The 14270-nt window shown below is 42.2% G+C and overlaps 1 protein-coding gene across 1 annotated transcript in view; it reads right to left on the minus strand.

Moving 5' to 3' along the window:
* Positions 1–5279: 5279 nt before the first annotated feature.
* The window catches only part of LOC104502264 (lisH domain and HEAT repeat-containing protein KIAA1468-like), a 15422-nt gene continuing 6431 nt past the window's right edge, over positions 5280–14270 (minus strand). Inside the window, exons 4-5 of the mRNA XM_010146218.1 lie at positions 11788–11858; positions 5280–6065 (exon numbers count right to left, since the gene is read on the minus strand). Of these exons, the coding sequence (XP_010144520.1) occupies positions 5945–6065; positions 11788–11858 (192 nt within the window). The 3' untranslated portion in view covers positions 5280–5944. The remainder of the gene's footprint in view (positions 6066–11787; positions 11859–14270) is intronic.

The following is a 14270-nucleotide window of genomic DNA, read 5'->3' on the forward strand; positions in this document are numbered from 1 at the left end:
TGTAGCACAAGTGAAAACTAAAGATTTACACCAAAACTGGCTTGTCAGCTTTTCCTGTTCTAGGAAAGATTTACTCTTTTTCTATTGCAGAACATTAGGTTTTCTGCTACCTTTGGAAATGACCTATTTTGACTAAACCCAAAATACTTGAAACCTGAAAGTTTCAAACTTAGGCAGGCAGTCGGGTGCCTGCTGCTTCTGCTCACCACTGCAGCACGGGAGCCTAAACTGGGCTGGCCTTCGGGATGCTCCTTCTAGAGAACAGACGGAAAACCACGTACAGCCTTAGAGGTGTGACAGAATCAAAACAGTCCCCTGGGTAACACCAGGATCCCTTCCCTGGCGAAGCCTGCCATAGAAAACATGATGTGTGCAGGGCTGACCGCTCAGTGCGCCCGCGGTCAGTAGGGACCTCTTCTTACCTCCTTCCTAGAGAGAGGAGTGGAAAGTACATGCTGAATAGTATTTTTAAAGAACTACAGCATTCCATGTAAAATTGCAGGCTTTGTAGCTGTCCGAAAATGAAACCGCTTGGGCATCAGTGTAAGAACCCCTCTTTTCCAGGAGCTTGGATAGTGACGCAAATCTCTGAATTTGACTCCCTTCTTTCCCGAACTTTCAATCTGAAAAGCGAAGACAAGGAATGGCTTGGTGGATACACCAGTCGCCCGGACACCTGAACAGCACCTGTAGGCTCATGTTCACATCCCCAAATACCCTTCACTTTATCCATGCCACTGAACTCCCCTGCGCAAGGGCCCCAGCCCCTCACGATGCCCCATTTCCCCAGGAGGGAGAACTAAAAGGCTGCGTGTTGAACCTGGGTCTTCAAACCAATGTGAAGGAAACCTCTGCAGAGAAGCAAAACTGAAAGGCACATAGTTGCACCCCTGGATGCTTTTTCAGACCACGCAGAAAGTCTGTGGAGGTGCTTCCACTCCTCTGCCTCTCACACTGTAGAGGAATAGAGGATGAGAGGAAGGGTTTCGTTGGATCAAGAGCAACATTTTTCTTCCACTACATGCTGTAGAGGTTGGTTGTAGCAAGGTGGGGGTTACACAACACAGCTTTTACAATCCCACAAAAATGCACCAGTGTTGAACGCCTGTCAAAAACCTGAAGTCTGCAGCATTCAAAAGGGAAGAGCTCACAACCAGCCACGTTAATGTGTCAAATATTTGAAGAGCATGCAAGCACACAGTGAACGGAGAGGTTATCACCACCCCCTGTGGCAGTAACAATGCCTACATCCTTCTGGAAGAAATACAAAGACGTGGTGAATTTTTAACTTTGAATATTTGTTCATGACTGTAAGCGATACCAACCTGATGACCTTAGGACGAGAGCAATACCGGCACAAACTGGGTGGCTTGCGCTGTCCTGCCTGGAGATGAGGCTTTAAGGCTGGTAAACACCCACCAACCCCTCAGCAAGAGGACTGTGACCACAAGTCCTCTGAAACACTGTGCAGCCCCCTGTTACCAGTTCCACAGAGTCGCCCTGTCATTTCATCCAACAGCAAACATAACAATCTTGAACTTCTTTGAAAACGCACCTGCATATGCGGTGACTCACGCTTGGATCAATAGAGCGCGCTCATCATTCAGCAGAGGATCAAAATCTAAACGGCACCTTACTGCCTGGTAAACACTACAGCGGCTTCTTCCCCGTTCCCACTTCCCGATTCCCTTGCAGCCTCTTTAAAGCGAAGGTGTCTCAGGCCCTGCAGAGTGACACCTGGATCCTACAAGGCACATGCTACAGCTGCTGTAGCTTCAGGAGGACCCCGTCGCACTGCCTCCGCCTCAGCTGCAACTGAAGCTGAAGCAGCTTCTCGAGGTTTGGGCAATGGGAAAAATCTCCGCTACAGTGCAGGGCAAAGAGCGGCAGCAGCACAAGACCACAACCAAAATAATTTTGGGACATGGTGAGGAGCACACGCAATACCAGCGCTGGAAAAGGAACCAGATGGACCCCTGTCATGGCGCTGGCCCTTTATGCCCATTTGTGAGGCTCCTTTTCACCTTTACGGTAGAATAGCTCACGCTCTTGAGTTTCTAGGTACTAGAAAACTTCAGCCTGAGGAAGCCTTTCACTACATTTTAAGAACGATGGAAGTTCAAGCTCAGTACGTAGTGCAGACGCCTCCAAAGCTGCAGGCTGTTCATCACTGGCTTGCCTGTCTGACACCAACTATGCAGAAGCAGAATCATCTTTTCTGACAGCTTACCTCTAAGCACGAACCCTGACCAGCATTAAACTTACCGGCAGAACCTGGAGAAACAGCTTCTCTGGAAAGTGATTACTCATTCCCTGTCACTCACTGAGATTAGTTAACACGATAGCTCAGCACGCAGGACTACAATCCAGGACGCGATTAGACTACTCATTCACATCAGCTGCATATCCAAACGTGTCTGCGAGAGACGTTAGCCAAGTCCACTCAGTGACCCACCAAACCAGTCTCCTGGAAGTCTTATTGCCTGGCACCGTACCGCAAGTCCTGTAATTTGTCAGCATTTACACCTGATCCTGTGTTTCCACCTCGGATCAATGCCATGCCAATCAGCTTGTTATATCAGCACATTAATGATTTTCTACCCTATGAAGCTCTGCTAGTCCTTTGTGGTTTACTTAAATACCAACATCCGTGAGATCCACATTAGAAATTACTTAAAACATTTTGATTGCACATTAGGAACTGCACTACAATGTGAAGCCACTTACTCCCGGAAAAGAAAAATGCCATTTACACCGTCACAGCAGAGAACAAACTATCCCACACTTCTGCTTTTTCTGCATCATTTTGAATCATCATCCACACATAGCAATGAATTCCCAAAATGCGTACACTACAAAAACTCCTCCTTGTTCTTCACAACAGACCTTCGTCATGGATCATTTTTATCTTTCAATCTTAACATTTTAATTTGCAAATATCAGCTTCCTCATTTTCTCTAGCCAGTAATCCATTAAAAACCTGCTTTTAGTTCTCCTAACCAGGATATAATCAGGATGTACAGCAGTAGCAGCAGTTCTTCCTCTTCTTGGTGCGAAAGGGGAGTGGAAGAGACTGCCCGAAGAATGTGCAGCTTTTCTTGGAGAGCTCCCTTTCTTCATCTTGATTAGAAGACGGGAAAAGAGTAATTTGCCTCATTTATAGTTTTAGAAAACCATCTCTTTCACGAAGAACAAAATACATGCATAATATCGGCCAACCTTTTGTTTAATCTACAGAAAACATAGGCAGATCACGACACTCATTCAGGCAGCCATGCACCTTTCAGCCCACTGATTGTCTTTGCTTAAGAGCACAGGAGTCAAACCTGTAAATAAAGACTCCGAGATTCTGAAATCACACTAAGAACAGCATGAGACCTTCAACATATCCCCTGTTTAAAGCCAACAAGTTGGAGAAGTTCAGGTAGAGCTAATAAAGCCAACATTTTGGGGGTGTTTTTGTTGGTTTTTACAGAATCCTTATTCTGGATAAATCCCAAGCAATTGAAGGTTAACTGTTTGGGGACTAATTGCTTTCCATGCTGGAAATTTAAAAGAAAACTCCTGAGAACAACGTAAGGTTTGTTGCCTGCACAGATTTTTTTTTTTTCCCCCTTCACCTCAGTAGTTACCATGACAAGGGAGCTGGTATTCCTGAGATTCTCACTCAAATTCCTCCTTGGATCAACCGGTATGAAGTAAAATGCTGACTAGCAAAAGGCAAACTTTGCAAGGGTCTGGAGAGACTAGATCTAGCTGGGCAGAGAGGCTACATTTGCACTAACAAACTGGAGTCTCATTCCACAGTCACTCACAGTTAAATTGCTGTCAGTTTGTTGGCTCGTACCCATTAGCAGGTTTCCAAACACTGGCTGAAGGTCAGTGTGGGCTAAGAGCCACTCTCACAGGCGGCTAGGAGGCATCTACCCTACTTTGAACAGCAGTTTAACCATAAAGAAGTCATTTTGGTCTTGTGACCACAGAGCTATCTCCGGCACTGCAGCTACTGGAACTGACACAGGAAAAAAAAAAAAAAGAGAAAAAGAAGTGTGGCACAGGAGAGGAGGAGACCCTGCAGGAAAATGGCAATAGAGCCCCGTGACTAGAAGCCAGAGTGAAACAGACACATCGGGATGGGAAATTCAGCAGGTTCAGTCTACCATCTGCTACGGAAAAAAAAGTTAAGACTGAAGAATTTCTGCTGTAATAGCTGGTTTGATACGATAATCTTTTTCGGAGAAGACCAGAAGTAACAAGACAAGGCAGGTATACAAAACTTTTTATTGAGAATGGAACAATAGAGAGGAACGTCACCCCTTCCATTCCTCAGGAATGTCTCCATTTCACAGTCAGTCTGCTAACAGCATATTTCCATGGTAACAAGCAACAAGCAGGCACAGAGCTGTCTGTAATCTCAAGAAAAATGTTTTCTCAGTGCGGTGCAAAAGGACCGACAGTGTGCAAGTGTGCAGCAGGCCCTGTCACAACACAAACGTGGCAGGCAACTGTTTATGCAGAGCCACAGGCACAGACACAAAGCAGTCAGAAGTCTCAAATTATCTCCGTTATTTCCGTCTAAGGGCGATACCCGCGGTACTACCCCACCCATATGCTGCTTCAGCGATGAAAACTTCCTTCCCCCACATCCCCTGTCCTCGGAGATGTCAGTACTTCCAACCGAGTGGTACTGTGTCAGAGGATGCCTGAGCTTTTACATCCTGCTATCTCACACCAGCTCATGCATGCACTTGAGTTTACTTCCAGAAGCTCATGTCACACTGACATAAAGAAGGTAAAAAAAAGTGCTGCATAAGAATGAACGGATTTAGTTGTTAATGCTTCCTCACTAACAAAAGTATTTGGTAGTTGTTGAAGACAGTCCTTGTAAAGTCATTTTTATAAAGTATGTATGCAGTCTGTTTAACATTTTAAAGAAACTGCACGCCGAGCTCTCTTTGTGTGATTTCAAATACTCTGAAATTAAATTTGAACTGAGATTCAATCTGAACAACAAAATACCTTATTTTTAGCTTTCACAGTACACAGAACCATGCGCTGACAGCAAGATGAAAGCACTCTTTCTCCTGCATAAGCTTCCTGTGCCTGCAGAACTGTACCGGGACCCTGTGTAGTAGCTTATACATTTGTTAACACTTATTAAGGTATCATGTTTTTCCTTTACTTAGTGGATGTGCCTCTGGATGTGTAGACTGGCTGTTAAAGTGCTTTAAAATAAAACCAAAACCCCAACAAAAGAAAACATCCCTCAAAAAACCACAACAGATGTGAGAATTTTGTCTGACGGACTTTGTACAGCATTTACAATATCAGCATAAAGCATCCGACACATGAGCACTCCCTGCAGACTGATGCAGTGCAACCAGTCTCATACATTAGATACTGCGATTCCTCTGGATTCAAGATGCACAATACTTACAAAAACAACCCTAGAAGCACAGACAAATGCTGGTGGCTCTTCCTCTTCTTTTTAGAAACATAATAAAAAAATCTGCATTACTCTTTCATAATTTAAATACATAAGTAATCTCCACTTTTATTACTTCATGACAATGACTTCAAATTTACATTATTTTAAGTACCGTCATAATAGCTCCATGTATAATACAGATATTTGCTGATATCCTGTCAGGAAAAAAAAAAATCCCAAACTTCCACTATATAAAAAAAATTATGCTGGAAAGACAAGAACACAGAACAGGGACTTGGTACAGACTATGATTTCAGTTTTATACCAACCACAGTTAACCCAAAATTAACAGATACACAGCGATATTCAAAAGCAGTGCAAATATCTTTGGAGGTTAGAATAGAATTATACTACAAGAACATAAGACAGAAGAAATTAAAAGGCAAGTACTTCAAGTACAGGAACCAGTCTCTGTGAGGTCCATCTTAGTGTTAGCTGGGAGTTCCTTTTCCCATCTTACTTCTTCCTCTGAAAGACATTAGCTAACATTGCACCTGATGTAGTCAGCTGGCCCATTTTATTCAAAAACTTGGTCTTTGTATCTTCACTCACAAGGCTCGCTGCGATAGACATTGAACTAGGGAAATAAAAAATTAGTGACATAAGGCTACAAAGGAGAAAGAACACCGTGCTGTTATTTAATAGGCAACCAAACTGTCTTTGCATTTTAGAGGTTTCCAGTTCACAAAAGACCAGTCCATCAAGAACAACTGAAAATCACCACCAAGCACAAATACACACTGTCAAAGAATTATCAAGCCCTCACAATCCTAGTGAAAAGTTGTAGTGCGCACAAAAATAGTTTACGTTTTACTGCCTTTAGAAGTCACCACATGAGCATTTGTTAGTCATCTGGCGATTGCTTTAGTGACAAATACCTCTGTGAAAGACTAGCTTCACCTTCTCACTGGAAAGGTCAGTCTTATTTAACGAAAGAACAGCAGTACTGGTTCAGACCAAGGATCTACCCGCTTCTTCCTATCCTGCCTCTGACTGTGACCATTAGCAGACGCGCAGGGAATCGGTAAGTACAAAGCAGTGACCTCTCTCCTTCATTTCCAACTCTCTTCCAACTTCCAAGTATTTCCACCTGAGCAGAGTTTAAGATTGGTGTGGGTTATCAATCTACTAACCCAGCAGTGTATCTTTAATTATTTGTTCAGCTTTCCTTCCATTCCCTTGTAAAGCTCACCCTGGGGCACTGGGTCCTACCTACCAGGTCCACCCCTCACTGAGTCAAGAGCTTTCTCCTCCTGGTTGTTGTGAATGTGACTCCTGCTACCTTTGAGTGACCCTACTTCGCACGTACTAGAGAAGAAAATGGAGAGTTCATGATCTACCCACAAACTGGACTAAAAGGAGCCGCCCAATCAGTGCTAACATACAAGATGCCACACATTTCAACATGTTAAGAGATCACCCCAATGCTGCAAAATTATCTTTTTTTTTTTTTAATTTACAGCGTATCAGTGAGCTCAACTTGAGATACATGTAACTAGTATACTGGGAGTAATCTGTCTCAAGACAGAGCGCGATAAGGCAAACTACGATAGCAGGAATATTATTAAATAAATAATATAGTCCTAAAATATATAAATAAATAATTCCTAGATTTGTAGTTAAAATGGCAAACATATTTTTCAGCGTTAGGCAGGGCCAATTTTACAAAACATTTCCAGTGAAGTTCTCCCTTGTGAGATCAGCATGGACTTGCCTTTCAAAACCGTACCTAAGATCACAAGATCTGTCTTACTGGCACAGGCCAGCCTCCAGGAACTGACATCTCAGTTTGCAAGGTTATAAGCAGCTGTTAGACACTTCCACATCAAGGCAGGTTGAGTTGAAGTTAACATCAAATTGCTTCGACAGAATTTGAATGATTTCTTCAAAGGCAGCAGGGATGCACTCACTATTTTTTCCCATTCCATACTGGAAAGGTGCGTAGCTGCTATGAATTGTGGTTCTTTTTATACAGAGTACTTGAAAAAACAAAAGGGAAACTTCTTGCTAAAGCTGTACTGTGGATTTACAGACAGCTTAACTGAATCATAACTGCATCCCCTCAGCTGTATCCCCCATCCCTTCTACTTTTTAAGCCGAAGTGACTCCCTGTCTTCTGCATTTCCACAGTGGCTAACGGACCTGGATCCTTGAAGGGCCTTAGGTACGCGCCCCAGAGCACACCTGAGTATCACAGAGCACACATCTGCTATTCAGGAAACAGGTTATCCAAGTCAGTCATCTCATTTTAAATATTATCAGTTGGCATTTTCTGAAAGCTCTGTAAAATTCCTCATTATCTAGTATTTAGTGTTTAAGCATCATTTTAGTACGATGTAAGTAAAGTTGAAAATTGTTCTCAGGTTATATCTCTTTAGAAAACACCTGATTAAAATTGGCATTTTATTTAAAAAAAAAAAATTAATTCTATTTAGCAGCCAGTGATGAACATACATAGCTGTTTGGAAATGATTTATAAACTCCTTAAGTGAAATACTTCTTTCAGGTGCAATCACATAGCCGGACATCTTTGGCTTGATTAAACATCTACAGTTAACTGGGGAATTGCCTATTTCCAGCTGATCAATCTTGGCAGGTAAGTCACTCCTACTGTAAGAGGGATTTTTTTGGTGCAATTTCACTTATTTAATGATAAAACGGGGCATGTGAATGATGTAAATAACAGTTTATACTCGCTACTAACCGGCTAACACAAAGCTATTCCAGCCTACAATGTATCCTGAAATTGGGTGCAACTAGGGAAAATGTTTTGGGAAATATTGTACATTCCAAGCATTAGGAATATCAAGAAAATAAAATTGCTCACTTCAGAAAAGAAAGCCTAGCAACGGGTGACAAACCACAAGTTTTAAGCAAACCGTGCTGTCATTATTCTAATGATCCTGAGTAAGCGTGAGGAAAACCAGGAAGTGTTCAACTGACTTTTTGTGGGACGTCAGCCATCTGATGTCAAAAATAAAAAATTAAGAACTGGAGTGCCTAGAAGTTCAAGTTTTCTAATATTATGTTACTGTAAATAGAAGGCTAATACACTGGACATACTTTATAATTTAACTATGCTCCAAAGTACTTCTATACTATACAAAAGTGATATGAAATCTGGCAAATTGAGCCTCATGTCTTTACAAACTAATCAAAGCGCCCAACAAGGCAGTAACACACCTCGTTTAGAACAAGTAGTCCTACGGAAAAGCCCTTGCATTTACTTGTTGTTATAAAGAAATACAACAAAACCCAAGCCACAAACAGCAATGGGTAAACATCCATTTTTTCACCAGTGTCTAATGAATTACATCTGCACAGAGTTCTGCGTGTTTTATGGGCAAGCTTAAGGCCAAAACAAACATTCATGCTGGATAAGTTGTTACCCCTGATTGAAACACCTTGTTAATTGCTAATGAAAATACGTGACAAAAGGGGTTACCCAATATTTAAAAAGACAAAGCTTAATATCTTTTGAAAAACTACTTCTGTGACTCCATATAAATTGACCAACCTTGTCTAACAGTAACTGGCAAAGCCAAGATAACCAACAGCATCTTATTATTGCTTTTGCATCCAGCTTTATTTTAGTGCATGTATTCTCATGTTGTTAACAAAAATCAGTGATTTATCTCCTAGTTGCATCAAATCCTTTGACATATATTTAACGCTGAAATTAGGAACTGAAATTGCCAAGGGCTTAGCAAGAAAAAGAAGATATGTATATGAAAAGGTCATTTCTTCAGTGGTAAAACATTTTGTGTTAATTTTACACAGTGAAAGATTGCAACCATAGCCTGATTTTGAGTAAGAAAGGGGAAGGCTAAATAAAGAACGAAGCAACACTGTGAAGACTTAATCCTTTTCAAATCTTAACGGTTTTCAGCAGCTGCATTCTAAAAGAAAATACACTGGCTGTTGTATTTTTACCATGTTTGCGTGTATCTGTTTCTGCAACAGCTTAATAGGACTAACTGATTTCAAAATATTTTCATAAGAGGGATTTTAAGTAATACAAACCTCTTACATTTAGGTTAATATGTCGGCACTGCTACAAGCTAAAGCAAGGAAAGTCTAATCCTTACAGGAAACAAAAGTTGATCACTCAAACCCTAGCCTCGGAGAGAACAGCTTTGATGAACTAAATGGGTTAAAACATCTGGGAAAGGCAAAAGCACTGATTTAAAAAACCAAAACTGAAAATCCTGTCCAACTGAAGAACACCACTAGAGAATTAGGAAGAGCTCAGCCATGGAATTTTGTTTCATAACCTTAGATTTCAGTTAATGCAGGTAAGGTAATAAAAAAAACTTTGGAGTAAGGTTAAGGGTGTTCTTTAAAAGAGACCAGTTTGATATCACATACATTTCCTGCATTCTGGGAGAGAAAAATTTTCTTTCTGAAAATGTTTGCCTGAGAAGGAATCAATTTCCTATTTTCTAAGGATCTCTCCCAAGAGGCTGTCAAGAAGTTGCTCAAGAAGCAATAAATTAAGTTGCTTACCCCGCTCCCCCATTTATCAGACATAAAAGTCTTAACTTATATATTTAGATACATAAAATGCTTTTATTTTCTTTCTTTACACACTCAGAGTCTGAGGTGGTGGCTTTTTTATTGCACAAAGAATTAAAATGAAAATGAAAAAAGAGTAACAGTTAGTCTGTAGGTTTAAAAATAAAGAGTCCATAAAACCTAGGCAGGGGAAATATTTGGGAAGTCATAGATGCCCATGTATGCAACTGGTTCTAATGAATCAACTTGTTAGTCACAATATTAAGTCATTGCTTATGTGGAGGGATGTCCTTGCACAGGCTGGTTGGTGAGGGTCTACAGCAATTGCTTAGAGTCAGATCTGCGAGGAGTCTGGCTGCCAGTTACCTATTGGGTACCTGCTACACAAGGTGCATAGTACAGGGAGGACCTTGATAAAAGAAAAGCTTAATTGCTAAAAGCAGGACAGGTCTAATGGGGCAACTAGCACGTTTCTGTCTTGTCAAGAATCATTATTGGTAGTTTTTTTTCTGAGGAAATAGCTGTCTTAAGTGCCACCCTTTAATATAGCTGAGGGCAAGCTAAGCATTCACCATTCTTTAAACATAAAAAGCAAGTACAGAGCTGCTCAAGAATCTGAGAGATAAGGAAAGGGATGGGCTTTCAGAGTGTCGCTGCAGGGGGGACACACAGGTGGGCATGCTGGGAAAGCTCGTTTAAGAGAAAGCAGGAAGGATAAGGGCAAAATTACAAAGCCTGAGGAAGTAACACAGTGAAGCCCTATGAAAAACCAGCATGAACGAATGCATTTTTGACTGACAGGCTAGTTATGTTGCAAGCAAGAAATATGCCTGTGGAGTGATTAAGTCAAATAAAACTGTTCTTACTCTATGAATAACTTACGTCAAAGAAACACCTATTTCATCATGGAAATAGCCATTCCACCGGAATACACTTAGTCAGTACAGCCCCTACTTGATAATATTGCCAGGTGAATAGGAAAGAAGGCGACCAACGGTGCGTTCTGCAAACCTTAAGGGTTTTATATTTCTCCCCCCTTCTATATGACTAGACAGAAGCAACCACCTTGTTAGAACAGGTGCACTAGAGAGTGTGATTTGATGTAGAAGCTGGACATTTTTTGCCTTCAATTATTTCACTTCTGAAGCCTGAAGTTAGTTTCTAGTACACCTTTAAGAGCTGACCTGATGCTCATGTCTCAAATGGATTCAGTTCTTACTACACTCTGTTCACTATCAACTGCACCAGCACACAGGTGAATTACCACTAGTAAAGCGTGAGAGATTTTGTGTGGTGCATGAGAGACTGACTCTTTTTCCACACCATATCTCTTCTATTCAATACTTGTACGCCTTTCCTGTTTCAGTTGTTCTCCAACTACTGGTTGCTTCTGGGATTTTCAGCCTACAGTCCACCCCCACGAAAGAGCGTTGCAAGGTGTGTGCCACATGTGTTGCTCTAAGTGCTTAGGCCAAGCACTCCCTGCTTTCTCAGATGCAGAACATAAATTCCATTACAGCTTTAAACGGATTTAAAAAATATTAAGAGCAAATTAACATGGGAAAACCAGAACATCATTGCTATGATACAAATAAAAATTTATTGTCCCGTGTTTTACACTGGAGACAGAAAACTGAATTAAAGACAAAGTTCCTAAAATCTGCTTTCAAGTACGGAATATGTCAGCGTGGGATTTCTGATCAGAAGCCCTGGACACCATTATGGAGTACGCACTGCAGAACATTGCTTTGGAGGCACAGGAAAAAGAGAAGTGGAAGTCTTACCCCTGCGGTTCTTGGACGGTCTTGTTTTCCACTTTCTGTTCACACTCTTTTATCATGGAGCTTAAAATAACCTGAGACATAGGGTAGAAACATACATGACATTTTTTCTTTTACATTAACACCTCATACGAAATCTACTCCGCAACTAATTCTGACATTAGCAGAACTGCTTAAAAAGTTTCTCTGTTGTTTTTCAAGTGTATTTAAATTCCAGCTTTACGGCTAACAACAAAACCATTCAAAACACTTTAAGGAAGAAAATGGTTTTGAAATAGTTACAGGAGTCCCTCCTGCTTCCCTGGCTTTTTAAAATAGAGCTAAAGTAAACCCACTTCTGTGATACAACTCCTTACCTTCCTTTTTTCAAACGATACTTTTATTTATTAGCGATTAAATTTGACATACATTCATCTTCCCTCTATTTTCATTTTAGAGCATTTTCGAGAACCTTTAAGACACCATTACAAACATTGCATAAAGGAAAACCAAGGAAAGAAAAGAAAAAATGTGTGATGGCATCCTAAGACAACATCTTAACACAAAGGAAGTGCTAAAGCAAACTTGGTGTCATCTCACTGCTGTCTGCCGGGGATTCTAAAAATCAAGATGCAATTGCTGCATTAAAGGTTTCCGCAGAATATTTAAGACTAAAAATATCCCCATTATACATTTTCTCCAGCATACCAAAAATAAAGGATTGATTCCCAATAGCAGGCTTTGAAAGAAATCATATGATTCATGGGGCAGGTCTGTAACTCGCTGCCCTGCCCACAACATTACGACAACAGCATTAGAAACACTCAGACAAAACAGTTGCAATGCAGAGAGTAAAACTATAAACATATATATACAAAATATTCTGTAAGCAGCTGGGATAAGTCCCACAATCGCTAATTCTTGTTCTCACAGGGCACTTCAACTTGGTCGAAGTCTACTGGAAATATATCACAGCCAAGAAGAAACAGTCTAGGAAGTTCCTGCAGCGTGTAGAAGACAACTTCCTGACTCAGCTGGTGAGGGAGCCAGCTAGGGAAAGCTCCCTCCTAGACCTGCTGTTTGTGAACAGAGAAGGACTTGCAAGTGATGGGAAGGAGGGAGGCTGCTTGGGCACAGTGGTCATGAGATGGTAGAGTTTTCAACTCCTGGGCAAGTATGGAGGGAGCTGAGTAGAACTGGCACCTTGGACTTCTGGAGTGCAGACTGGCCTGTTTAGGAGCCTGGTTGACAGAGTCCCTTAGGAGGCAGTCCTGATGGGTAAAGGAGTCCAGGAAGGCTGGACATCCTTCAAGAAGGAAATCTTTAAGGTGCAGCAGCAGGCCATCCCCATGTGCTGAAAGATGACCCAGTAGGGTAGAAGACTGGCCTGGCTGAACAGAGTTTTGGCTGGAGCTCAGGAAGAAAAGGAAAGTCTATGGCCTATAGAAGAATGGGCAGGACACTCAGGAAGACTACAAAGATATTGTGAGGCTATGCAGGGAGAAAATTAGGAAAGCCAAAGCCCAAGTAGAACTTAATGTGACAACTGCGTTAACAAGAATAAAAAAAGTGTTTCTATAAACACGAGGGCCACTCTGAAAGGAATCCCTCATTTTATTCACTTGGCCCTCAGTGTCAGAGGTGGATGTTGTTGGTCTGGCCATAGAGGCTGAACCTTCCTACCAGTATCCCCTTAGACTGTGTTGCCGTGCGACAGACGGCAGCGGAGGGACCGTCTGACAACATGGTGTTTGACACGTCAGTGCCTGTGACGCCAAGTTGGGGGTCTCTGCTTTCCCCCACGTGGAAAAAACGGCTCCCACTGACACGCACTGATGCTGCTGAACGTTTACGGAGACCAAAGAGTGGTTGTCAGCACAGTGAGGGGGTGGGTGCTGTGATCCAGCAGTGGTGACAGTGACGGTGGGGCCCTTCTGCTGGTGCAGATTGTTATGAGCGCGGCACGCAGGGTCTTGTTCATCGCTGGTGCAAATGCACAGCCCGTGGTGGGGACTGCGCTGAAAAACAGTGTTTTGTAGCTGAGGGTTTGCTCTGTCAAACAGTGTTACCATGCTCTTTGCATCTGTTGTGCATCTTTGCATCTTTCCTCCAATGGAAATTGGAGGCATTACTTTTGGAGCGACCTACGTACGTTAACAGCTAAAGGAGGACTAGGGAAAATCTCCATCCTCTACTGGATGTGGAAGGAAACATAAGGACCCGGGATGAGGAACGGCTGAGGTACTGAACACCTTCTGTGCCTCAGTCTTTAACAGTAAGACCAGCTGTTCTCTGAGTGTCCAGACCTTTGAGCTGGACAACAGGAAACGGGAGCAGAATGAAGCCCCAAGAGGAAACGGTCAGTGACCTATTGCATCACACAGACTCACACAAGTCAGTGGGGCTGGCTGGGATCCACCCAAGAGGACTGAGGGAGCTGGCAGAAGTGCTCACCAAGCCACTCTCCATCATTTACCAGCAGTCCTGGCTAACGGGGGAGGGACACG

Source organism: Buceros rhinoceros, unplaced genomic scaffold (assembly GCF_000710305.1).
Source record: "Buceros rhinoceros silvestris isolate BGI_N320 unplaced genomic scaffold, ASM71030v1 scaffold17752, whole genome shotgun sequence".
Lineage (NCBI taxonomy): Eukaryota > Metazoa > Chordata > Aves > Bucerotiformes > Bucerotidae > Buceros > Buceros rhinoceros.